At 39.5% G+C, this 25,745-nt stretch overlaps 1 protein-coding gene across 1 annotated transcript in view; it reads left to right on the top strand.

The window, feature by feature from the left end:
• The window catches only part of LOC124606318 (probable methyltransferase-like protein 25), an 84,091-nt gene that overhangs the window by 52,199 nt on the left and 6,147 nt on the right, over nt 1–25,745 (top strand). Inside the window, exons 3-4 of the mRNA XM_047138303.1 lie at nt 5,935–6,099; nt 15,264–15,410. Coding sequence (XP_046994259.1) covers nt 5,935–6,099; nt 15,264–15,410 — 312 coding nt within the window. The remainder of the gene's footprint in view (nt 1–5,934; nt 6,100–15,263; nt 15,411–25,745) is intronic.

The raw sequence follows: 25,745 nt of genomic DNA on the forward strand, positions 1-25,745 counted from the left end.
ACTCTTATTCACTGGTGCAATCACCATTTGACAAAATACTAATCATCCAACTTAATAAATGCTTTTTGTATACAAGGGGCATCAACATCCTGACACCCATCCTTGGTTAGGATCACCAATTATAATGTGCCTGAGGCCCTCTAATGGGTCTACATAATCTCCCTAGAATGTGTTCCCCATGTTTTTCGCATCCCCACCTTCCCCCATTTCAGGGACCTAAAGTAAATTTCAGTTACTCCCATGACCTTTCGCTGTCTGTATTTACATTGATGGCTCTAAAACCATGGGCAGAACAGGATCTGCTTTTACACCACCTGAGAGTCAGGAATAACATTTGTTGCTGGAACATTTAGTGTTTTTATGACAGAGCTGATAGACATTAACAGAGTCCCGTATTTAATCCAACAGACCTCCCTCACTGCATTTTAATTTGTTGGAATTCAGTGAGCAGTCTCAAGGCTATTGAGACTCTTATCACCCTGTGATATCTGCTATTCATGGGCCCCTCTCTAATGTTAGTTGTCCTGCCTGCTCAGTTGTCTTTCTCTGGGTCTCAGGCTATGTGAATATCATAGGGAATGAACTGCCAAAAGCAGTATAACAATTACTCACCCAGCATTTGCTTTGATGACCACGGATGAAGATTTGCAGATGCTAAAAAAACCTCTCCTCACTCAGAGATGGAACAACATCTGGGGACTACGTGCCTCTTTTAATAAACTCCGCACTATCAAGGAGAGGGTCAACCTAAACATACGGTTCCAGGCCTCTGCTTTGATGCATGATGCAGTGATGTTGTATTATGTGGCATCATGGATGGGTACTGTATTTGAAGATGGCATTTAGCAGTGTGTGGTTGCATTCCATAATTTTGAATTTCAATGTTTCGAAACTTGTTCATTATGTTGTTATTAGCGAGTAATTGCAATTGCAGGTAGGTAGTGGTAAGTACAGTGTTTAGTGGTTTGGAATTGATAATAATGGTTGTGAATATGCCAAAGAAATTCAAGAGTTGATCATCAAATATCACAATGAGTTATGATATGATGAGCGCCATTAAGTTTATGCAACTGAATAGCTTACTGACTGAATTTATACAGTGCCACATGTGTGGCAAGTACATGAAGTTCACTAAAGTTGGTGCCTGATTTTGTTTTATTCTTCTTTATTTAAGAGGAGTTTATAATTTAATTTGTGTTAATTCTATTTTATTGTTCTAGTTACATAGATCAGTTTAAGTTTTTGATGCATGAATCTGCAATGAGTAGTGACTTTTTCCACATCATGTTTTATAGATATACTCATTCATTGATATCATAAAGTTCCATTTCTGTAAAAAAGTTAATTGAAGGTGACAATATTGAATTGTGTGGTTTTTTGGGGGTTTTATGTAATTGGAAGGCCTCGGGAAAGTACGGTGTGGGATGCAATCTGAAAGGGTGCATGGCAAATACAGGACGTGCTTGGATCAAGGAACAGTCGGAATTGTGGTTGTAAATTGTTATAGTTGTACTGGGAAAGTCCCTGAGCTTTAAGTGCTAATAGAAAGCACAGAAGCTGAAATCGTTATAGGTACAGAAAGCTGGCTAAAGCCTGAAATAAGTTCTGCAGAAATTTTTACGAAGTCTCAGACGGTGTTCAGGAAAGACAGATTAGGCAGAATTGGTTGTGGAGTGTTTGTGTCTGTCAGTAGTGGTTTATCTTGTAGTGAAGTCGAAGTAGATACTCTGTGCGAAATGGTATGGGTGGAGGTTATACTTAACAGCCGAATTAAGTTAATAATTGGCTCCTTCTACCGACCCCCAGATTCCAATGATATAGTTGCTGAACAGTTCAGAGAAAATTTGAGTCTCGTAACAAATAAATACCCCACTCATACGGTTATAGTTGGTGGGAACTTCAACCTTCCCTCGATATGTTGGCAAAAATACTTGTTCAAAACTGGTGGTAGGCAGAAAACATCTTCCGAGATTGTCCTAAATGCTTTCTCCGAAAATTATTTCGAGCAGTTAGTCCACGAACCCACGCGAATTGTAAATGGTTGTGAAAACACACTTGACCTCTTAGCCACAAACAATCCAGCTGATACAGGGATTAGTGATCACAAGGTCATTGTAGCTAGGCTCAGTACCGTTTCTTCCAAATCCACCAGAAACAAACGCAAAATAGTTTTATTTAAAAAAGTGGATAAAGTGTCACTAGAAGCCTTCCTAAGAGAAAATCTCCATTCCTTCCGAACTGACTATGCAAATGTAGACGAGATGTGGCTCAAATTCAAAGATAAAGTAGCAACAGCAATTGAGAGATTCATACCTCATAAATTGGTAAGAGATGGAACTGATCCCCCATGGTACACAAAACAGGTCCGAACGCTGTTGCAGAGGCAACGGAAAAAGCATGCGAAGTTCAGAAGAACACGAAATCCCAAAGATTGGCTAAAATTTACAGACGCGCGAAATTTGGCACGGACTTCAATGCAAGATGTCTTTAATAGGTTCCACAACGAAACATTGTCTCGAAATTTGGTAGAAAATCCGAAGAAATTCTGGTCGTATGTAAAGTACACAAGCGGCAAGACACTGTCAATACCTTCGCTGCGCAGTGCCGATGGTACTGTTACCGACGACTGTGCCGCTAAAGCGGAGTTATTGAACGCAGTTTTCCGAAATTCCTTCACCACGGAAGACAAATGGAATATTCCAGAATTTGAAACACGAACAGCTGCTAGCATGTGTTTCTTGGAAGTAGATACCTTAGCGGTTGCGAAGCAACTCAAATCGCTTGATACGGGCAAGTCTTCAGGTCCAGATTGTATACCGATTAGGTTCCTTTCAGATTACACTGATACAATAGCTCCCTACTTAGCAATCATATACAACTGCTCGCTCACCGATAGATCTGTACCTACAGATTGGAAAATTGCGAAGGTCGCACCAGTGTTTAAGAAGAGTAGTAGGAGTAATCCATCGAACTACAGACCTATATCACTGACATCGGTTTGCAGTAGGATTTTTGAGCATATACTGTATTCAAACATTATGAATCACCTCGAAGGGAATGATCTATTGATACGTAATCAGCATGGTTTCAGAAAACATCATTCTTGTGCAACGCAGCTAGCTCTTTATTCGCACGAAGTAATGGCCGCTATCGACAGGGGCTCTCAAGTTGATTCCGTATTTCTAGATTTCCAGAAAGCTTTTGACACCGTTCCTCACAAGCAGCTTCTAATCAAGCTGTGGGCCTACGGGGTATTGTCTCAGTTGTGCGACTGGATTCGTGATTTCCTGTCAGGAAGGTCGCAGTTCATAATAATAGACAGCAAGTCATTGAGTAAAACTGAAGTGATATCAGGTGTTACCCAGGGAAGCATCCTGTTACCTCTGCTGTTCCTGATCTATATAAATGACCTGGGTGACAATCTGAGCAGTTCTCTTAGGTTGTTCGCAGATGGTGCTGTAATTTACTGTCTAGTAAGGTCATCCGAAGACCAGTATCAGTTGCAAAGCGATTTAGAAAAGATTGTTGTATGGTGTGGCAGGTGGCAGTTGACGCTAAATAACGAAAAGTGTGAGGTGATCCACATGAGTTCCAAAAGAAATCCGTTGGAATTCGATTACTCGATAAATAGTACAATTCTCAAGGCTGTCAATTCAACTAAGTACCTGGGTGTTAAAATTATGAACAACTTCAGTTGGAAAGGCCACATAGATAATATTCTGGGGAAGGTGAGCCAAAGGTTGCGTTTTATTGGCAGGACACTTAGAAGATGCAACAAGTCCACTAAAGAGACAGCTTTCACTACACTCGTTGGTCCTCTGTTAGAATATTGCTGCGCGATGTGGGATCCTTACCAGGTGGGATTGACAAAGGACATCGAAAGGGTGCAAAAAAGGGCAGCTCGTTTTGTATTATCACGTAATAGGGGAGAGAGTGTGGCAGATATGATACGCGAGTTGGGATGGAAGTCATTAAAGCAAAGACGTTTTTCGTCGCGGCGAGATCTATTTACGAAATTTCAGTCACCAACTTTCTCTTCCGAATACGAAAATATTTTGTTGAGCCCAGCCTACATAGGTAGGACTGATCATCAAAATAAAATAAGAGAAATCATAGCTTGAACAGAAAGGTTTAGGTGTTCGTTTCTCCCGCGCGCTGTTCGGGAGTGGAATGGTAGAGAGATAGTATGATTGTGGTTCGATGAACTCGCTGCCAAGCACTTAAATGTGAATTGCAGAGTAGTCATGTAGATGTAGAATGTTGGCATGATTGATTTTTATATATTTTTTTGTTTTTCTGCACATGTTAGGTTAGAATATCATTAGTTTTGTTTCTCCTCACACAAAAGTCTGTAAGGCTTTGATGTTACGGTTGCCATATTTGATAGAAGTGATCTGACTTGTGTGCCATCTTGATGACGTCACTGGTTGAAGCTGAGAGCCAGTATCAGATGTTTCTGTATTTCCCAAGGCGAAGGAATCCAGGAAAAACGGTATCGGTCATACCAGAATAACTCATTGTTTTATGTAATGAGCTACACCCATGTTGTGATTCCCCAGCTTTGCAGACAGTTGCTCGCATCAGGATAGGATGAACCCTCCTTCTGACTCTCCAGGCTAAGCTTGGTCTTCTAGATTATTTGCCTCAGTGCTGGTGGACGACTCATGGACAGTTGAACTGATTTTCTATTTTCTCTGTGAAAGTCATTGTTATTTCAGATATAACCTTTTAAATTGCTTTTGAGGCAGAGTAGGGTGGTTGGTGTTGGGGCATTTCCTGCCCTTGACCCTACCTCCTTTGCCAGCTGCCTCAGTCATCCCTCTTCCACTCTGTTTTAATTGCTTTTAGGTAGCAGTTAGCCTCACCCTATTTTTTGTTTTATGGATAGCACTCCAATGAACCAGTGAATAAGGGGTGTTGTTCCCCTCTTTTAACACTTTGACAATAATGAATCAGGGGTGGGACAAATGTAGACAGGATAGTCCTTGGTGCATGCAGCACTGTGCAGGGCCTAATTATTTCTCTCATCTTGTTTCATTGTTGCTGGCCCAAAAGATTCCATTATGTTTTTAGCCTTCTTACTTTTACTGATACCAATCTCCCTGCTAGATGGCTTCTTTACTCAATAACTGTCTTTGCCCATAATCGGACTGGGGGGTCAGATGCAGGTGGAGGTTCTCTTCCCACAGATGAGCCCTGGTATATCCCTTGTCTGCTCTGACCTCTGTACCAGCCTGACTCACATACTTTGACTTGTCCAGTTATCACTCAGCTCTGGCATCAATATTGCTTTCAGTGTCTTAGTTTTACCCGTCCTTCATACTTCCATAATCCAATCAAATTTTTGACAGTTGTCATGAGCTCCAGGTGAGTTACCTCTTGGCTGAGGGCCCATGATTTACACTCTCTTAACCCTACCCAACCAACCTGTTTGCTTTGGTGCAGTAGGACTCTCTTGTCCAGTAAGTAGAAATGTCTTATAGTGTCTAATATAACAGCCCCCGTTGAATAATATCGAGGCAGACTACTAAATCAGCAGTGACTCAATCGAGCAGTTTTCTTTGCAAATGAGGGATAGTTATGTAACAAAACAGCATAGCAACACAGAAATAAATAACTACAAAATATAATGAAAGAAAATTGGAGAACTTACATGTCAAACAATGAAACATGTCCCAGCAGGGCAAGCATTGAAGTCTACTGGTAGGACAGTACCCCTTTTTTCCCAGACACACATTACTGCTGACCATGGGCAGCTGCACTCTTTACAGGCTGCATTCTTTACTTTTTTTGTATATATTTTATCCCATTGTGTACATTTCAGATAATAGGTATTTCAACTATTATTTACCAAATCTTTACTGGGGATAACAAAATTTAATTATTTATAATATGAACAGTACATTTAAAGAGTAATGCCTACGTTGCTTTCAGGTACCAGTTGAGCCTTTGTGGTATCGCTCTCTCTTACAAGTACTGTTGGTGGAAAAATGCAGACACAATCTGCCAGAAGGGCAAGTGGGCCGTTTAGCAGCGAAATGTAATAGCTTTCCAGAGTATGTGTCCAAAGCATTGACAAAACTAGGAGTAGCGTCTGAGGTTAGTATGTATTTTCATGTTTACACTATGCCTACTGTACTATGTAGACAAATGTTAAGTGAAATATAAATAATTTAAGGAGTAAAGGTAACAACATACCAAATAATTGAGGTGGCAAGTCATCAGTAGACACTTAGAAAAGTGTGAGAACATTAGTAGCTTTTGTATGAATTTTTCTTCAGAAGCATACAGTAAACACTGCAACAAAAAACCTCTGCATGGCTGTATTGTCCCATCTGTCTAAAATCTGTTGGAACTGCAGCTAGACTAGAGTGAAGGATGGAATGGGCTAGGAGAGAAAGGAAGTAGGGAGGGAGCAGGAGGGAGGGTTGAAGTCTGGTTGTTGACTGGGCACGTGGGATAGGAATGTGTAGAGCACATAATAGTGTGAAAGAGTGGATTGGGAAGCTGAGATAGAACTGAGGAAAGAGGAGACTGCAGAATGGATTATGGTAGTGCGTGATGAGAGAAGCTGGGACCATGGTGTAGGGGCTAGTGGAGATTGAGACCAGGAGGAGTATGGGATAAAAGTATCAATTGCAGTGACAGTTCCAGCCTACATAATTAATAGAATTTGATGTTTGGAGAAAGAATCTTTATAGCACATATTTTGAAACAACCAATGAAATCGAGCATGGTTCCTCATTTCAAAAGTGTGTTATGTCACTTGTTGGTCAACTTTGCAATAAGCCAAGTTCGATGGTGGGGTTGATAGTTATGCCCACATAAAACTGCTGTGCGGAAACTACAGCAGAGTTGGTATTTTTTATGGAGTAGGAATGTGCTGGGTGAGTGTACCAGACAGAATTTGCACCTGGGTCTTCCACAGGGTAAAGACACATGTGGCAAGGTTGCTTACCAGAATAAAACAAACCATAGTGTACTGTATATGACAACTACTGCATACCACATTGTAGAGCAGGGCTGTCACTGAGAATGAACACTTAATACTGAAAGTGTCTTTTATCACACAAAAATAACCCATAATGTGAATGGAGCTTAACTGCATCATAAGTGGGGAGCACTTATAATCGTAAACATAAAATGATCTTGAATAATACAAAATTTTACTAATGAGAAGGTTGTGGAATTTTTCAATACTATTAATACTAAATTACTATCACTGGCTGGAGGCTATAATTCAACTGGAACTTGGACATCACCATGCATTACCCCTAACACCACACCTTGTGGACAACCCATTTGCTGTAGCAATGTCAAATCTTGAGCTTTGAAGACCTGCAAGCTATTTTTTCATTTGGTGGAAACATTCTGATTTTATTTATCTACGAGTTATGACTATTTTTGATAGAGTGAGTGAAGCAGTGTTTAAAATATTTGGATTGTAAGTGATCAGATTAGGATTTAAATGCCTATAAAGATTTAGATTTTTAGTTGTGCTCTTAAAACATATCAAAAGATGCTTTAACAGCACTAGGGTCAGTACTTTCCATAGTCCTTGATCATTTATCCCAGAACTCAATTTTTAATCATATTGATCCAATTTACTAACTCTGATCCTCTCCTCATCTGGTTCTGTTTTTATTTTTTATTTTTTTTTTCAGAAAATTAGTACTGCAGAGAGGGTAACTACTTTATATTTAATCAAGCCATACATCTGGTGTGAATTTCTATCATAAAATAGTTTCACTAGGAATTAAAAACAAAGAAATGCATTTTCTCACGTACCATATACAACAAGGATATTGTTCTGCAGGCCAGTACTTTTTATTGGTTCTTCAAGAACATACTGTGGGATGCAAAACTCGTGAAGCAGTGTTGAAGCTTTCAGAAAGTAATTGTATATGTTACTTAAGTTCTACCAGTGAGTTAACACAGCCCATTCTTATGGCTGATTTTCACAGTGAAACCTAATGACTTGTTAAAGTAAAGACATAAAGGAAAGTGAATGAGATAGTATACGTACTAACAACAAACAATAATATGGGATGGATAGATAGCTACTCTCCATATAGAGGAGACATTTAGTCGCCGACAGGCGCAATGAAGAAGATTGCTAAAATATAAAGCTTTTGGACAAAGTCTTTCTGAAATAGACAACACACACACACACATTCATAACTCATACACAAATGGCCACTGACTGGTTGCTGGAGCCTGACTGCAACTGAGTCTGACATGAGCAGCAAAAGGACGGTGGGAAGGATATCAGGCCGGGGCTGAAGGAAGATGCTGTGCTGGATGTGTTTGTAGAGGGAGTTCCCACCTGTGCAGTTCAGAAAAGCTAATGTTGGTAGGAAGAATATAGATGGTGCAGGCTGTGAAGCAGTCATTATAAGGAAGCATATTGCACTGAGCAGCATGTTCTGCCACTGAGTGGTCCAGCTGTTTCTTGGCCACACACTGGCAGCAGCCATTTACATGGAGAGACAGTTTGTTAGCTGTCATGGCCTTGTAGAAGGTGGCGCATTGATTGCAGCTGAGTTTGTAGATCACTTGGGTGCTTTCACAGCTATCCCTGCTTTGATGAGGTATGGGGTGCCTGTGACAGGACTGACATAGGTGGTAGTGGGAGAATGTATGGGATAGGTTTTGCATCTAGTCTGTTGCAGGGATATGAGCCTTGAGGAGAAGCAGGGGCAGAGTACAGATGGATGAAGATATGTAGGTTTGGTGGGTGGCAAAATACCACTGTGAGAGGGGTGTAGGGTGTAGAAGGGAGGATATTCCTCATTTTAGGGTATGATGAGATGTAGTTGAAACCCCGATGGAAAACGTGATTCTATTGTTCCAGTTTTGGGTACACTGAGCCATGAAAAGAGTGCTGCTTTCTGGTCGGACAGTAGGTATGTGGGAGGTGGTAGGTGACTGGAGACAAAAGGCATGGGATATCTATTTCTGGACAAGGTTGGGAGAGTATTTTGACCTTGGAGGTGTCAGTGACACCCTTGGCATATTTGGAGAGGGACTGCTCACTGCTACAGAGGTACTGATATAGCCATCCTTGAGGTGGAGGTTGACATCAGAGAAGGTGGCTTGTTGGTTTGAAGAGGACCAATTGAAATAGAAGGAGGAAGATGATGTTAAGGTTCTGCAGTAAAGTGGATACGGTGTCTGCACCCTTGGTCCATATCACAATGATGTTATCAATAAATCTGACTCAGGTGAAGGGTTTGGAATTCTGGGTGGATAGGAAGTATTCCTCCAAATGACAGATGAATGGGTTGCCATGCAGGTGCCCATTGCTATACCACGTATAAGTGATGCCTTCAAAGGAGAAGTAATTGTAGATGGGGATATAGTTGGTCATAGCAACTGGGAAAGAGTTTATAGGTTTGTAGTCAGTCAGGCTTTGGAACAGGTAGTGTTCAGTAGTGTCAAGCCCATGGGCAGTGGGGATGTTAGTGTAGATGTAAGTGGCAGTGCCAGTAATGAGCAGAGTGCTGGATAATAAAGGAACAGGAACTACGGAGAGTTGGTGGAGGAAATGGTTGATGTCTTCCCATAGTATGATTTTGCCTAACAGCTCTCCCTTCATCCCAACCCATTGCTGTTTTTCCTTGTTACTGTTCTCTAACACATTACTTTACTCAATGTCTGATCTTCCTGTCTCTTCTTTCCTGTGTTTTGTTGTTGACTTCTGAGCCACCCTGTATCAACGGCCTCACCTGCATACAACACACAGTTACGTTACTTCATGGACTGTAGCTACAGCTTATCCCACATTCTTACCACCGATGTAATTATTCTATGGATTTCAAATTGATCACACATTCTCCCTCACCCTCACATGCTTTTCTATACCTTCCTGTGCAACATATACTTCATATGAACCCTGTACCTAACAACCTGCTCACCTCTCTCTATCCTCTCTCTTCCATTATTCCAGCACACACATACTGACTTCACATCATGAAGTTACACCTGTTGCCTCCTCCCTTCACACATATCCACCCGCCAATCTACGTTCCACTGTATCATCTTTTTATTTATTTTCCTTATTGATCTCATTATGTTTTCACATTGATTTTAGTTTGTTTTCACCTTTTACTAAAGGTCATTTTCTCTTAAATGTCACCTTTTTTCCTATTCTTCATCCATTTTTATCCTTTTTGTGATTTTTGTATTTCTATGTAATTTTTTTATCTTTCACTGTGGATCCTTGCTCTTTTCATCTGTGCCAGTACATAGAAGTTGTCCTATCCGTAGTGAGAATTTCCTAGCTTCAAACTTTCCCTCACCATCATCCCCCCCCCCCCCCAAATCCGACAACATGGACGCCAACCTAACATCTACAGAAAGAGCAGCAATCCACCTGTTAAAAACTGATACCAATCTAATCTAGCAGGATCTCCAGTCTGTCCTCACATCCTTAAGTCAATTCCAGAATTTCTCCCCTGATCTCTCTCTCTCTCTCTCTCTCTCTCTCTCTCTCTCTCTCTCTCTCTCTCTCTCTCTCTCTCTCCCCCCCCTCTCCCTCTCCCTCTTTCTCTCCCTCTCCCTCTACCTCTCCCCCCTCCCCCTCCCTTCCTCCCCCCTCTCCCTCCCTCCCTCCCCCTCCCCCCTCCCCTCCCCCCCTCTCACTGCCTCCCTCTCTCTCTCACTCACTCCCCTCCCTCCCTCCCTCCCTCCCTCCCTCCCTCTCATCACCCCTTATGCCCACCACTCCCCACACTTCTACCCTCTAAATGCTTCCTAAAGTCTGTAAACCCAAACACCCAGGGCACCCCTTTGCAGCCAGTTACTTGCTGCCACACAGAGAGTATATGGTCTCATGGACCAACACCTTCAGTCTATTACCCATATCCTACTCTCCTGACAGAAGACACCATTTCCTCCATTGACTGCCCGCAGTTCCTGTTCCTTTACCAACCTTTCCCAGTGCCTGACTAACTACAAACCTACAACCTTCTTCCTGCCACCTTGACCAGATATATTCTCACCCATAACAATGTCACCTACAATGGGCATTCACATGACACCATAATTTGCCAACCTACACATGGGCCATCTAGAGGAATACTTCCTAACGATGCAGAATCCCAAGCCCCTCACCTGGTTTACGTTAATTGACGACATCTTCATGATCTGGATCAAGGTTGAGGACACTGTTCTCATTACTCCATAACCTCAACACCTTCTCTCTTATTCACTTCACCTGGTTTCCTCAACCCAAAAAGCCACCTACCTTGATGTTGACCTACACCTCAAGGATAGCTGCATCTGTCCACAACAAACCAACCAACCGACACCACCACCTCTACTTCAACAGCTGCCACACATTCCACACCAAGATGTTCTTTCCATACAGCCTAGCCACCCCAGGTTGTCACACCTGCAGCAATGAGTAGTCCCTTTCCAAATATGTCAAGGGTCTCATTGAGGCCTCACAGACCAAAATTACCCTCCCAACCTTGTCCAGAAGCGCATCTCCCATGCCTTGCCCCTTCAGTCACCTACCACCTCCCACATACCCACTGTCTGGCTGCAAAGGAGCACTCCTCTCATGACTCATCATCACCCTTGACTGGAGCAACAGAATTGCGTTCTCTACCAGGCTTTCAACTATGTCTTGTTGTTCCCTAAAATGAGGCATGTCCTCCCTTTGATCCTCCTCACCCCTCTCACAGTGGTATTTTGCCACCTACCAAACCTACACAATATCCTTGTCCATCCCAACACCACCCTTGCTCCCAACCTCTCACCTCAAGGCTCATATCCCTGCAATAGACCTAAATGGAAAATCTGTCCCATATATCCTCCCACTACCACATATTCCAGTCCTGTAATAGGCATCTCCTAACCCATCAGAAGTGTGAAAGCAGCCACATGATCTACAGACTAAGCTCTAACCAGGGCACCACTTTCTATGTAGGCTTGACAGTTAACAATCTATCTGTGCGCATGAATGGGCATCAAACTGTGGACCACACAGCTGCATAACATGCTGCCCAACATGATGTGCTTCATAGCCTGTGCCATCTAGAGTGTTCCTACCAACACCAGCTTTTCTGAATTGCACAGGTGGAAACTCTCCTTACAACATATTCTTCATTCTTGTGACTCCTAGCCTCCACCTTCACTAGTTCCTGTCCTCCACACAACTACTCTGTTCCCTGCTCCCACTCCAGCAACACACTCCTTTTATCCCCCAACACTCCTACTAGTCTTTACCCGATTCTCTACTTCTCCTTTTCCCCCCACCCCCACCCCCACCCTGCACTGGCTCCCGACATTGCAGCCAGCGGCCCTGTCCTATCCTACAGCCAGCATGGCATCATCCCTAAACCCCTGCCTGCTATCCCTCCCATTCTCTGTCCCATGCTCCTTTTTACCCCCACCACCCACTTCAGTAGATTGTTGCTCACATCAGATGCCGTTGCAAATGGGCTGCAGTGTGCAGACAGTGGCCATGTCTGTGTGAGTTGTGAATTTATGTGTGTGTTTTCTATTTCGGGAGAAGGACTTTATCCGAAAGCTTAAATTTTAGTAGTCATTTTCATTGTGCCTGTCTGGGATTCAAAGCCTCTTCTATGTGGTGAGTAGCAGTCTATCATGTCCATATCGTTGTTATTGTATCCAGAAATTTTCAGGCTAAACACTTGTAGAATAATATTCAGGAACCTGATTATGATGTAAGATTTCATTCCAATCAGAACAGATCCACATTGGTAAAATATCTTGCTATACATTTCAGTGATTATCATTAAAAGAAACTAAATATATATGAGGGATCTTCAAAAATTATGTTACACATTATTAAACAGGGCAAGTAACTGTTATTGAATACCACATCACACTTCAAAGTGACACAGATACACAACTCTATTTTTCAGAAGAGTCACCAAGTCTCTATTAACAATGGTCTGAACATTCTGCCATGCTGTATCCTACTTGTAGTGTGTGCGTGAATGAATGCGCTGAGTGCGGTGTCTCCTCACATATGTGTTTGAGTCAGTTGCCAACTGTAATAGCAGGGGCCGATCTCCAAAGACTACCTGTGGGAAGGATGCATATGGTATCCACTGTGCCATCCACCAGTGACTCAAGCATATGTACGTGTGGTGCAGTACTGACTTTGCATCTCTATGGTCATTGACTTGTACCATTCACACCAGTTGTTTTGTGTCTTATAATGGTGGATTCACAAGTGGCTTATTTCTGTTATTGTTCAGAGGTTTATGAACAAAGCCATATTTTGTTACTTGGATCAGTTTTGTGTATTACTTGTTTACTACATACCAACTGTTCAGTTCGTCAACATTACAAATCTGCTCCTTCATCAGGAGCCATTCTAGAATTGCTGAGTGAATGTCCTCCTCGTTAGATGCTCCTTCATTGTGCCAAAAAGATTGCCTAGACATTGTCATCTGTGGTCGGTGTTGATGACCTTCCTTCCCAATCACTATCACCTAACTTTGTGGCAGCCTCGGTCAAATTGTTGGCACCATACCACTAAGGTTCATTGCCACGTTTCATATGGTCCACATACCACCAGAATTTGGTGGTGAATCTGTGTGCATTGTAGACATTTTGCCCACAAGAATCCTATTATGCCGCACAGTTCATCTTTGGAGTATGTTTCCATTCACTGCGCAGTTTCACTTGCACACTTTGATGTACTTGTTATCCATACCATAAAAGAACTGTCTGTGCTGGACATCCAGAACATGTACTATGATCCACATTTGCACAATGGTCTCAATGTGGAATGATGAGTGTAACTTACTTTCAAGTCCCTACTCTTGAAAAAGCAAATTTGAAATATTCATCATATCTTCCCTCAAGTGCTTTATAATTTTAGGTATGAAAACTTTAAATTTCTGGGCAGAGAGACTGTTGACACTTCAAACTATCCACTAACATTTTGTCCACATTTGTGAGGGACATCTCCAGAGCTGAGACTTTAGCGACTGTGTGGGAAGCTCAAGAGCCCCGAATTCACATCGTAATTATGAGCTGTATATAGAGCATCACAAATCATAATGAGATGCTGAGTGTGTCTCTGTGTGTGTGTGTGTGTGTGTGTGTGTGTGTTTGTGTGTGTGAGAGAGAGAGAGAGAGAGAGAGAGAGAGAGAGAGAGAGAGAGGGGGGGGGGGGGGGTTTACATCATTCTCGATTGCAAATAATGAATCATTACAACTCTCGTTTGCCCAAAATCAGTATCAGTATTTTATTTTGCTGAACTTGTCCTTCCTTTCTAATAAAATTATTATTTTTACTGCCTCTTTATACAAGCCTATATAATAATGTGTTATCTTGCCTAAAACATTAGTCTCTTCAAATTTTATTTCACTGTCTCTTCTCTGTAAAACACATTCCAGTAAAGCTGACACAGCATTTTGTATAAAGCAACAGTTCCTTTTGCGTCCAACTTGAATGGGTATTAATACTTCCTTTTGGGTTATTAATATATGCTTGGTCACGACTGTGTTGACTTATATACACATCAGCTATCATTAATGTGATATACAACTTTTACATATATAAGGATTCAGCTGTTTTCTGAGCTTTAAAATGTTTTAATCCCTTGTTTTTCTGAAATTTTTCCAATGCAAACAATTAACTTGTTCTTCATTAGTCATGTGTGATTGTAAATGGCTCTCTCCTGACCCTCCCTCCCCCCCCCCCCCCCCCCCCCCTTCCACAGCCCTTCCAATACCTTTTACACTGATGCACTGATCAAGGGTATGTTTTCTCTTCACGTTAATTATTTTTAATCATTACAAAATGGTTTGAATATAATGACTGTAGGCACAATATTAGATTTCACAAAGTAAAATCACAATGTAATATTACTCAGTATAAATTGTTTGTTTTGTACACAGACAATTGCATTGTTTTTATCAAACATCTGATGTCTCCACAATATTCATGTAGTTACCCATTTACGCATCGAACAGTACTAAAGGGCTAAAGAATTCATATGTCAAATATTACGTCAGTACTCATAACTGGTGGCTTTTTAATGAATTGGAATGAACACTTTTTAAAATGAAGATACAATTTACTACCAACATTTAATGTAATAATACAAACAGAAAAGCATGTTTATAATTGTCACTGTTTCATATTTTTCCAATGCATTTTAGGTAACTTTTTAATGATTTACAGTTGCTAGGATAGTTTTGACTCACTTTGCACCCATTTACTTAATAACATATTGTATACAAAAATGTACTTATTACAGTTTTCTTTTTAGGTTTCATTGAATGAAATAGAAAGTCTTTATAAGAGTCATCAGTCCCACCAACAGAAGCTCTCAGTATTCTTCATGCTCCGTGCAGTATTAGCTCCTGTGATTGAAACAATAATTTTGCTGGATCGTCTCCTTTACCTCCATGAACAGGTAACTTAAAAGAATAATATGATGATGGAAAACCTTGGGTGGAATACAAACAATAGTTTGCATAAACACTGAAACTCACCAAACAGGGAAAGTGTTTGGCAGTTAGCTGATGCACAATCTGAAAGTCAAACAGCTTTCAAACTTATGTTTATATATGAGAGAGTTCGTGATATACAAACATTCTTTCAACACGGAGAATCAGATCACTGTGTTTGTGTGTCTGCCAAGCAAGGTGGCACTGTAAATAAGACACTAGACTTAAGTTCCCTGCTCATCCATAGAGAATTAGGTTTCCCATGATTTCCCTAAATAAAGTAAGGAAAATGATGACATATTTCCATTGTAAAAAATGGCTAATTTCCTTCCTCATCTTTCTTCAGTCTGAACCTGTGTCCTAGACTATGAGTTTGTTTGCTTGGCTACTATACAATTCTTGTTTTTGTATCTGTTAGGTTCGCATTGAGTGCTGTACAGAATGAGTGAATGTGTTTCCCACACTATTGTGAAGAGACTGTAGTTACCATAAAAAATGTGTCAAACATGCCTGTTTTGACAAGTGTGTGTGTATTCATTCCTTATGTTCTTTTGTTCTGTTTTGTATGTATTAGTTTAGTGTACAAGAGTAAAAGCATGTGGAACAATCATGATAACGAAGTGTCAAAATATGGAAACTATTTCCTTAAATGTCAAACAGTCCATTAACTTTTGTGTAGAGAATATGAAGATTTGGCATCAGCAGGATGAAACAACAAAATATTAAGATAAGCCTTCAGAATTAAGAGTTCTCTTGTACATGCCAAAAGAAAGACAGGAGAAATCAAATGTAGAAATCTGACGTGTGAGATAGGAAAAAAAGAAGACTCATAAATGCTGGAGAAATGTTGCCATCCACCTGTTAAATGATTGTATTCACTTTGTCCTTGGTTCCCCCCTTCTTTCCACCCATTTTCCTTCTGCTTATTGTATAATCATTCTCTTTGTGACTCCTCCTTTACTTTAAAAAAAAAAAAAAAAAAAAAAGTTTTTGTGTACCTTCCTCCCACAGCCTATCTTCTCCCCACAGATTTTTGCATTTACTTAGTTGTCATTTCCATTTGCAGCCTGGTGTTTATTTTGAGTTTAGCTCTCATCTTTAGCTATCACTTAGAAGCAACCAAGTGTTGGCCCTGAGCTTTTACTCCATTATAACTTTCTAGTTATTTCTAGTAACTTGTGCATCTCACTCCAAGGTAGGATTGATTTTTTTTTTTCTTTGCACCACTTGTCTCCCATACTATTTTTTTTTAATTTTTTTATTGTGTTTTGAGCTGTGAGGCAATCACTATATACAAAATTTAATCTTGTGTGTTTCTTTTCTTAACTTAGGTAAGAAGCTGGCATATTGTTTTCAGTGTACTATTTTGACCTCCTACATTCTCTCTCTCTCTCTCTCTCTCTCTCTCTCCCTCTCTCTCTCTCTCTCTCTCTCTCTCTCTCTCTCTCTCCCTCTCACTCTCTGATGCCTCAGTTTTCTTTGCCTCCCATTGATGTCATGACAAGCAGGATCCCTTTCATCCTGAGGTCTCAGTGACCTGCCCTTTCTTTCAACCTTTTCCAATGTATCCCCCTGTTCTCCATGAGGAAGGAACTAATAATTCTGAAAGCTGGGGTAGTATGTGTCTCTTTATGTGTGCCTATCAGTAGCACTATATGCTTGTATATAATTCACCTTCAAAAGATAGGTACTGGTCAGCAACTATGTCTCCTCCTATATAATGACCCATTTGATGCAGATAGCTTTGATATCAGTGATGATATTCCAGCTGTTCTGCTGAGTTATTGTTCCCATTTCATGCGCTATATTTCAATGACTGACCCAGCTGTCTTCTACAGATGCTGTGAGTTTTGCCGTTATGTGTACTCACTGTCTGGACTCTAATAAGCAGGCAGCCTGGTGAAGCCCAAGCAGTGAGTACATGTTGTTGTTGTGGTCTTCAGTCCTGAGACTGGTTTGATGCAGCTCTCCATGCTACTCTATCCTGTGCAAGCTTTTTCATCTCCCAGTACCTACTGCAACCTACATCCTTCTGAATCTGCTTAGTGTATTCATCTCTTGGTCTCCCTCTACGATTTTTACCCTCCATGCTGCCCTCCAATACTAAATTGGTGATCCCGTGATGCCTCAGAACATGTCCTACCAACCGATCCCTTCTTCTGGTCAAGTTGTGCCACAAACTTCTCTTCTCCCCAATCCTATTCAATACTTCCTCATTAGTTACGTGATCTACCCATCTAATCTTCAGCATTCTTCTGTAGCACCACATTTCAAAAGCTTCTATTCTCTTCTTGTCCAAACTATTTATCGTCCATGTTTCACTTCCATACATGGCTACACTCCATACGAATACTTTCAGAAATGACTTCCTGACACTTAAATCTATACTGGATGTTAACAAATTTCTCTTCTTCAGAAACGCTTTCCTTGCCATTGCCAGCCTACATTTTATATCCTCTCTACTTCGACCATCATCAGTTATTTTGCTCCCCAAATAGCAAAACTCCTTTACTACTTTAAGTGCCTCATTTCCTAATCTAATTCCCTCAGCATCACCCGACTTAATTAGACTACACTCCATTATCCTTGTTTTGCTTTTGCTGATGTTCATCTTATATCCTCGTTTCAAGACACTGTCCATTCCATTCAACTGCCCTTCCAAGTCCTTTGCTGTCTCTGACAGAACTACAATGTCATCGGCGAACCTCAAAGTTTTTATTTCTTCTCCATGAATTTTAATACCTACTCCAAATTTTTCTTTTGTTTCCTTTACTGCTTGCTCAATATACAGATTGAACAACATCGGGGAGAGGCTACAACCCTGTCTTACTCCCTTCCCAACCACTGCTTCCCTTTCATGTCCCTCGACTCTTATAACTGCCATCTGGTTTCTGTACAAATTGTAAATAGCCTTTCGCTCCCTGTATTTTACCCCTGACACCTTTAGAATTTGAAAGAGAGTATTCCAGTCAACATTGTCAAAAGCTTTCTCTAAGTCTACAAATGCTAGAAACGTAGGTTTGCCTTTCCTTAATCTTTCTTCTAAGATAAGTCGTAAGGTCAGTATTGCCTCACGTGTTCCAGTGTTTCTACGGAATCCAAACTGATCTTCCCCGAGGTTGGCTTCTACTAGTTTTTCCATTCGTCTGTAAAGAATTCGTGTTAGTATTTTGCAGCTGTGACTTATTAAGCTGATAGTTCGGTAATTTTCACATCTGTCAACACCTGCTTTCTTTGGGATTGGAATTATTATATTCTTCTTGAAGTCTGAGGGTATTTCGCCTGTTTCATACATCTTGCTCACCAGATGGTAGAGTTTTGTCAGGACTGGCTCTCCCACGGCCGTCAGTAGTTCCAATGGAATATTGTCTACTCCGGGGGCCTTGTTTCGACTCAGGTCTTTCAGTGCTCTGTCAAACTCTTCACGCAGTATCATATCTCCCATTTCATCTTCATCTACATCCTCTTCCATTTCCATAATATTGTCCTCAAGTACATCGGCCTTGTATAGACCCTCTATATACTCCTTCCACCTTTCTGCTTTCCCTTCTTTGCTTAGAACTGGGTTTCCATCTGAGGTCTTGATATTCATACAAGTGGTTCTCTTATCTCCAAAGGTCTCTTTAATTTTCCTGTAGGCGGTATCTATCTTACCCCTAGTGAGATAGGCGTCTACATCCTTACATTTGTCCTCTAGCCATCCCTGCTTAGCCATTTTGCACTTCCTGTCGATCTCATTTTTGAGACGTTTGTATTCCTTTTTGCCTGTTTCACTTACTGCATTTTTATATTTTCTCCTTTCATCAATTAAATTCAATATTTCTTCTGTTACCCAAGGATTTCTACTAGCCCTCGTCTTTTTACCTACTTGATCCTCTGCTGCCTTCACTACTTCATCCCTCAAAGCTACCCATTCTTCCTCTACTGTATTTATTTCCCCCATTCCTGTCAATTGCTCCCTTATGCTCTCCCTGAATCTCTGTACAACCTCTGGTTCTTTTAGTTTATCCAGGTCCCATCTCCTTAAATTCCCACCTTTTTGCAGTTTCTTCAGTTTTAATCTACAGGTCATAACCAATAGATTGTGGTCAGAGTCCACATCTGCCCCTGGAAATGTCTTACAATTTAAAACCTGGTTCCTAAATCTCTGTCTTACCATTATATAATCTATCTGATACCTTTTAGTATCGCCAGGGTTCTTCCATGTATACAACCTTCTTTCATGATTCTTAAACCAAGTGTTAGTTATGATTATGTTGTGCTCTATGCAAAATTCGACCAGGCGGCTTCCTCTTTCATTTCTGTCCCCCAATCCATATTCACCTACTATGTTTCCTTCTCTCCCTTTTCCTACACTCGAATTCCAGTCACTCATGACTATTAAATTTTCGTCTCCCTTCACAATCTGAATAATTTCTTTTATTTCATCATACATTTCTTCAATTTCTTCGTCATCTGCAGAGCTAGTTGGCATATAAACTTGTACTACTGTAGTAGGCGTGGGCTTCGTATCTATCTTGGCCACAATAATGCGTTCACTATGCTGTTTGTAGTAGCTTACCCGCATTCCTATTTTACTATTCATTATTAAACCTACTCCTGCATTACCCCTATTTGATTTTGTGTTTATAACCCTGTAGTCACCTGACCAGAAGTCTTGTTCCTCCTGCCACCGAACTTCACTAATTCCCACTATATCTAACTTCAACCTATCCATTTCCCTTTTTAAATTTTCTAACCTACCTGCCCGATTAAGGGATCTGACATTCCACGCTCCGATCCGTAGAACGCCAGTTTTCTTTCTCCTGATAACGGCATCCTCTTGAGTAGTCCCCGCCCGGAGATCCGAATGGGGGACTATTTTACCTCCGGAATATTTTACCCAAGAGGACGCCATCATCATGTAATCATACAGTAAAGCTGCATGCCCTCGGGAAAAATTACGGCTGTAGTTTCCCCTTGCTTTCAGCCGTTCGCAGTACCAGCACAGCAAGGCCGTTTTGGTTATTGTTACAAGGCCAGATCAGTCAATCATCCAGACTGTTGCCCTTGCAACTACTGAAAAGGCTGCTGCCCCTCTTCAGGAACCACACGTTTGTCTGGCCTCTCAACAGATACCCCTCCGTTGTGGTTGCACCTACGGTACGGCTATCTGTATCGCTGAGGCACGCAAGCCTCCCCACCAACGGCAAGGTCCATGGTTCATGGGGGGGCAGTGAGTACATATAACAGCAAAACTCGCAGGACCTGAGGAAGATAGCTGGGTCAGTCATCCAAATATTGTGCATCAAATGGATACTCTAATGTGGTAGAACACCTGGATAGTATGGCAGACAAGTGGTGAAAAGAAAAAAAAAATCAATCCTACCTTGGAGTGAGATGCACAAGTTACTAGAAAAAAACCTTAGAGATCACAGCTTTGATATCATAAAACAATCTTTGTCAAATGCCTTACATAAAACTCTGCCACTCTGAGATAGTCAGCTTTTCTGTGGAAATTGTCAATCTTTTTCCTCCCTCCAGTTGATGAAGTGTGAGACGTTTCTGTAATTACAGGAAGATACTGTCAGTATTCTGATGTGTATTTCAGTATGGGTATGACTGACAGGTTGCTTAAGCAACTATGTAGATATCAAATTGATCAATATTGATTGAAGCTAGTTATTTTAAAAAATAAATGTACAGTTGAGACAGCGAAATAAAAGATAAATGGTAAATACAACACAGTTGCACGTCTATTGTGACAAGTAAGAGTATTTCAGCAGCAGTACAGGAAGAGTTAATACAAATGAGATATTATTTTAAAAAAAGTCTCCTAAAGTTTCACTTCTATTATGAGGAGAGCAGTGTGCAGACTTGCATTGCTGTCAAGAAGCTTTAGAAATTATTTTCATCAAATATATATTGCAGCTTCAAAAGTGTTAGCCAGTTGACTTGCAGTTTAATATTTGTTCCAAGTTCCAGTAAAACCCCCAAAAGCACACACTTTTGAGTCAGAAAGCAAATGTTATGATTTTCCTTTGAGGGTGAATGAGCTTAAGTATTTTTGGTTTGGATGAACTGCTTTGACTTGACAGCATAGATTCCAGCATTGCTGTGTGGGTCCATGATTTTTCATCAGTGACAACATGTTCCAAAAAATTCAGCCATTGTCTATGATAGAAAGTGATAAGTTTATATTGATATCAATCATTGATAATGTTAAATTATTGATGAATTTTGTGCTTTCAGGGTGTTCTGCCAAGTTAGTGCTTCAATTTTATGCACAATATTTCAATGACTGACCCATCCATCTTCTTCAGATGCTTTAGTCTTTGTTCTCCCATCTGTCAGGCTGTTTGTGTCCAACATTTTCTCTCTGTCTCCTCAAAACATCACAGTAGAATTTTCCTTTGACCACACAGAAGAAATTCTTTATTAATAGTAGAAAAATTAATTACCATTTACTTTATGTTGTTGCAGATGTGATGCACCTATTTTGAGGCATGGAAAGGATGGTGTAGGGTCATTCCATATCAAATCACCCAATAAAAAATAAATTTTACACCCACCTCTTTAGATTTTCATGAAATTTGGCTCAAATGGTTCTAATACCATCATGACAACACCTGCAATTTTTTTTGCTGTATCTCTTACAGTTTTTTTTAATAAATTTTTAAAGTTTTTATGTTTTGCGTTTTCTGAACCTTCGGAAATGGTCAGTTTAATTTGTATTCAAAACTTTAAATTTGCTTATCTTAAAAACTCTTTTAGATAACATCATGAATTTTTGCAGCAAGTTTATTTATTATACATATTTGAAGATAAAAATGATGCTATTAAAATATATTAATATTTTCTATGAAAAAAAATATATATATGTATTTTTTTCTTTTTTTTTTAACAGATGTTTTGTTTTATAAGAATTGCAATATCTCGAGTCTCAGACCTGATAGAATGCTCAAATTTGTTTTAATTTACTCTTAAACATATAGGATACTTGATAAAACAAAAATAATGATGGCTTTTTAACATGTTTATTAATTATAGTAGATTACATTAGAATTATGTACAAAGATAGTTTACTTACGGCACTTATGTATAACCCAACTGATTGCTTGAAACATTGAATTTTTTGAGTAATTTTGTCTTTTTAATAAACATTAATGCTGATTCAAACTGTTTTTCCACTTCATCCAAGAGCTTTCAGTTCTTTTGATACAGTCTTTTTTGAAGTAATACATTCTCCCAGTGCCGCTTGATTGAGGTGCGTCTACTACACAGACTATGTGCTCCAAAGGCACTATGCAGGAATCTTCTCTTTCAGGCCAATAAAATGATGCAGCGGGTCCTGAAGGATGTAGAAATAGAATTTCTGCATCTTTTTCATCATTGAATATTGTTTTTACCAGTCCAAAGTACCAGTTACCATCATAATTTGCAGCCACATAGCAATTTATGGATGGTTCAACACGAACGCAATCAGAAGAAGAATGGAAAGAAAAGACTAAGGAGGGTTTTACACTATCTGTAGTCCTTCTAATTTCAAGGTTGTTTGTTGGAAGTGGTTTGAAGTTATGAAAACTTCTAGTTCCAGGAATGGTTCGGGTTGCTGAAAAACGTTTTTCTAGTTTTAACCGTAGCAAATCAGCTTCTTTTTTGTCAATAAAGTGAAAATGAATGTTTTCAATATTTTTTTCACAAAACTTATACACATCGATTGCTGTCATTATTTGTTCTTTGTCTGAAAGCTGTAGACTGGCTTTCCTTAAAATTCTTTTAATAGTTCCTCCTAGGCCATCACAAATTGACTTCCCATGACTTGTTGCAAAAAAAGAGTGTTGGGCCTTCAAATTAAAGTCTCTCAAGTGTTCAGTCAAATTTTTAAAACTGTTTCTATATTTGTACTGCACAGCACAACCATCTGTAAAGTAGTGAACTGAGTCAATGTCAGTATGATGTAATGACAACCACTTTGTAATTTCTTTTTGTACAAAGTTAACAAAACCAGTGTCATGTTCTTGGTCATCACTAATAAAACAGTGGTTGGAAACAAAAACATTGTTTTCCTCATTTCTTAGAAAAACTCCATCTGGGTGTAGAGTACAACCACCTCTATTCCAGTGGTAACTTTGGATCTCATTTTGTATAACAAAGGAATAATTTTCACTGAAATCCATCACAATAATTGCTGTTTTGGGTGGTGGGTCTTCTTTCAATCTTTTAAAGGCTGCTGATTGGGATTTTGCTATAAACAAGTGTGGGGTGAGCTTTTCCAATGACCTAACCAATAAAGAAATGTAGTCTTCAACACTGATAGACTGTTTGATCATTTCTGCCCTGTCTGTGTTAACCCACTGACTGATTACAATTTCTTCTTCTAAATCATAATCTTCACTTAGTTTTTCAGTTAAGCACTCTGTTAGTGCAGTATTTGCAGGACAGCTGTTGCAATGATGTAGCATGCAGTTTTGGTTTTCTGTGTTGCACGCAAGCATCTTAATTAGGTCTTTATAAGATTCTTCAATTTTCACAGCATCCAGTAATAGTTTAACATTCTGGTGGATACTGCATACACATACAGTGTGTGTGCCTGCAGCACCAGCAAGGATACACCATTTAGGTCTCAAGAAACAAAATTTTGAAAATCCTACTTCTACCTCGGGATTCTCCCATTTGAAAGAATAATAGAGTTCTCTCAAGTTACACAAAATGAGTCTTTTTCGCATGTACACATTTTTTTGAACACTTACTTTGTCTTTTGTTCCAGGTAGCACTCTGGAACTTTCATCCTTTTCATAAAAATCTGTTACAAGTCTTACTGTATTTTCAGAAAGAGTTTTACCTTTTTTTGGACCAGGAGTTTCCAAAATACCCTTTTCAGATTTTAGCTTTCTAGCTTGTCGCACCATGTACTCATTTACATTAAATTCTTTCATCACTTTATTTCGAGTCCAAGAATCTGGAGCCAAGGTCAGAATCTGGATTTTTCTAGACCTCCCAACAGATGAAATCTTCTCTTTCATAAGAGAAATCATTACATCAAAATCCTTTGCTTTCTCAACCACACTTTTATCTTCTTCGTCATCATCAGAACTTGGTGCATCATATTTTAATGCTTTTGAAACCGCCTTTTTTGCAGTCTTTTCAATACTGCTAACCTTCCTTTTAAAATAAGACCCTTTACTTTGTTCTGACAAGCCATGAAGCTTTATCGGTGTTAAACCTAAATAATCAAGAGCAATGTTTGTTTGTACGAGGGATTCATTTCTGGATTCCAATGATTCTAATTCAACCATGATTTCATCATCTGTTTCACTTTCATTGACTTCAACTCTTAATTTTTCCTCACAAAAGTTACGGCATGTTGAGCAAAGCTTTTGTCCAGGTTTTATGCTAATATTTTTTGTCAGTAATTGTTTAGAAAGATCCAAGCCTACACTTCTCAACGATTTTTTGACGGGCTTTTTGTGTTTTTTTAGTGGGTCTACACATGTTGTTTGATACTTTTCAAAAACATTTAAAAAGTAGTAGCTGTGGTGTGAACATATATTCTTAAATTCACACAGATTAATTCCAGATCGTAAGTGGATCAAATCTTTTTCTTCCTCACTCAATTCTGATACCGGTTGTAACTTTTTGGAAGGTGTGTAGGTTGTTTGGAAACGGTCAGATTTTTTAAATAACCCTACACTACAGGTTTGAATATCTGACATACTGATTTCATTTTTGGTCTGATTACTGTTCTGGTTACTTTTGTAGGATATTGGAAAAGAATCTCTGTAAACTAAGCAACAGTACTTACTGAGAGTTCGAATAAACTTAATAAAATACTATCCAAGCACTATTTAACACTGTAATAATTTTTTTACTTCAAAACACAGGAGTAACAATACAAAATCCAAGTGTACATTGTTACTCCAAGAAGACAAAAACTTATTTTCGGTGTCTAAGTCACTTGGCATTTTTTATTTTTAAAATATAATTAATATTATTTTAAAAATTAGATAACTATTAAACAGGTTAAAAAGCCAACATAATTTTTCTTTTATCTAATAGCCTATACAATTAAGAGTATTTTAAAACAAATTTGAGCTTTCTATCAGGTCTGAGACTCTAGATATTGCAGTTTTTGTAAAACTAAACATCCGTTAGCTAAAAAAAAAAAAAAAAAAAAAAAAAACACCAACCCCCTTATAAATTTTTTTTCATTTGGAAGAATTTGATATATCTTTATGGTAATTTTTTTTAACATTTAGATATAATACACAAACTTATTCCAAAATTTCATACTGATATCTTGAGTATTCTTTAATATACAA

The sequence above is a fragment of the Schistocerca americana genome, chromosome 1, assembly GCF_021461395.2.
Source record: "Schistocerca americana isolate TAMUIC-IGC-003095 chromosome 1, iqSchAmer2.1, whole genome shotgun sequence".
NCBI lineage: Eukaryota > Metazoa > Arthropoda > Insecta > Orthoptera > Acrididae > Schistocerca > Schistocerca americana.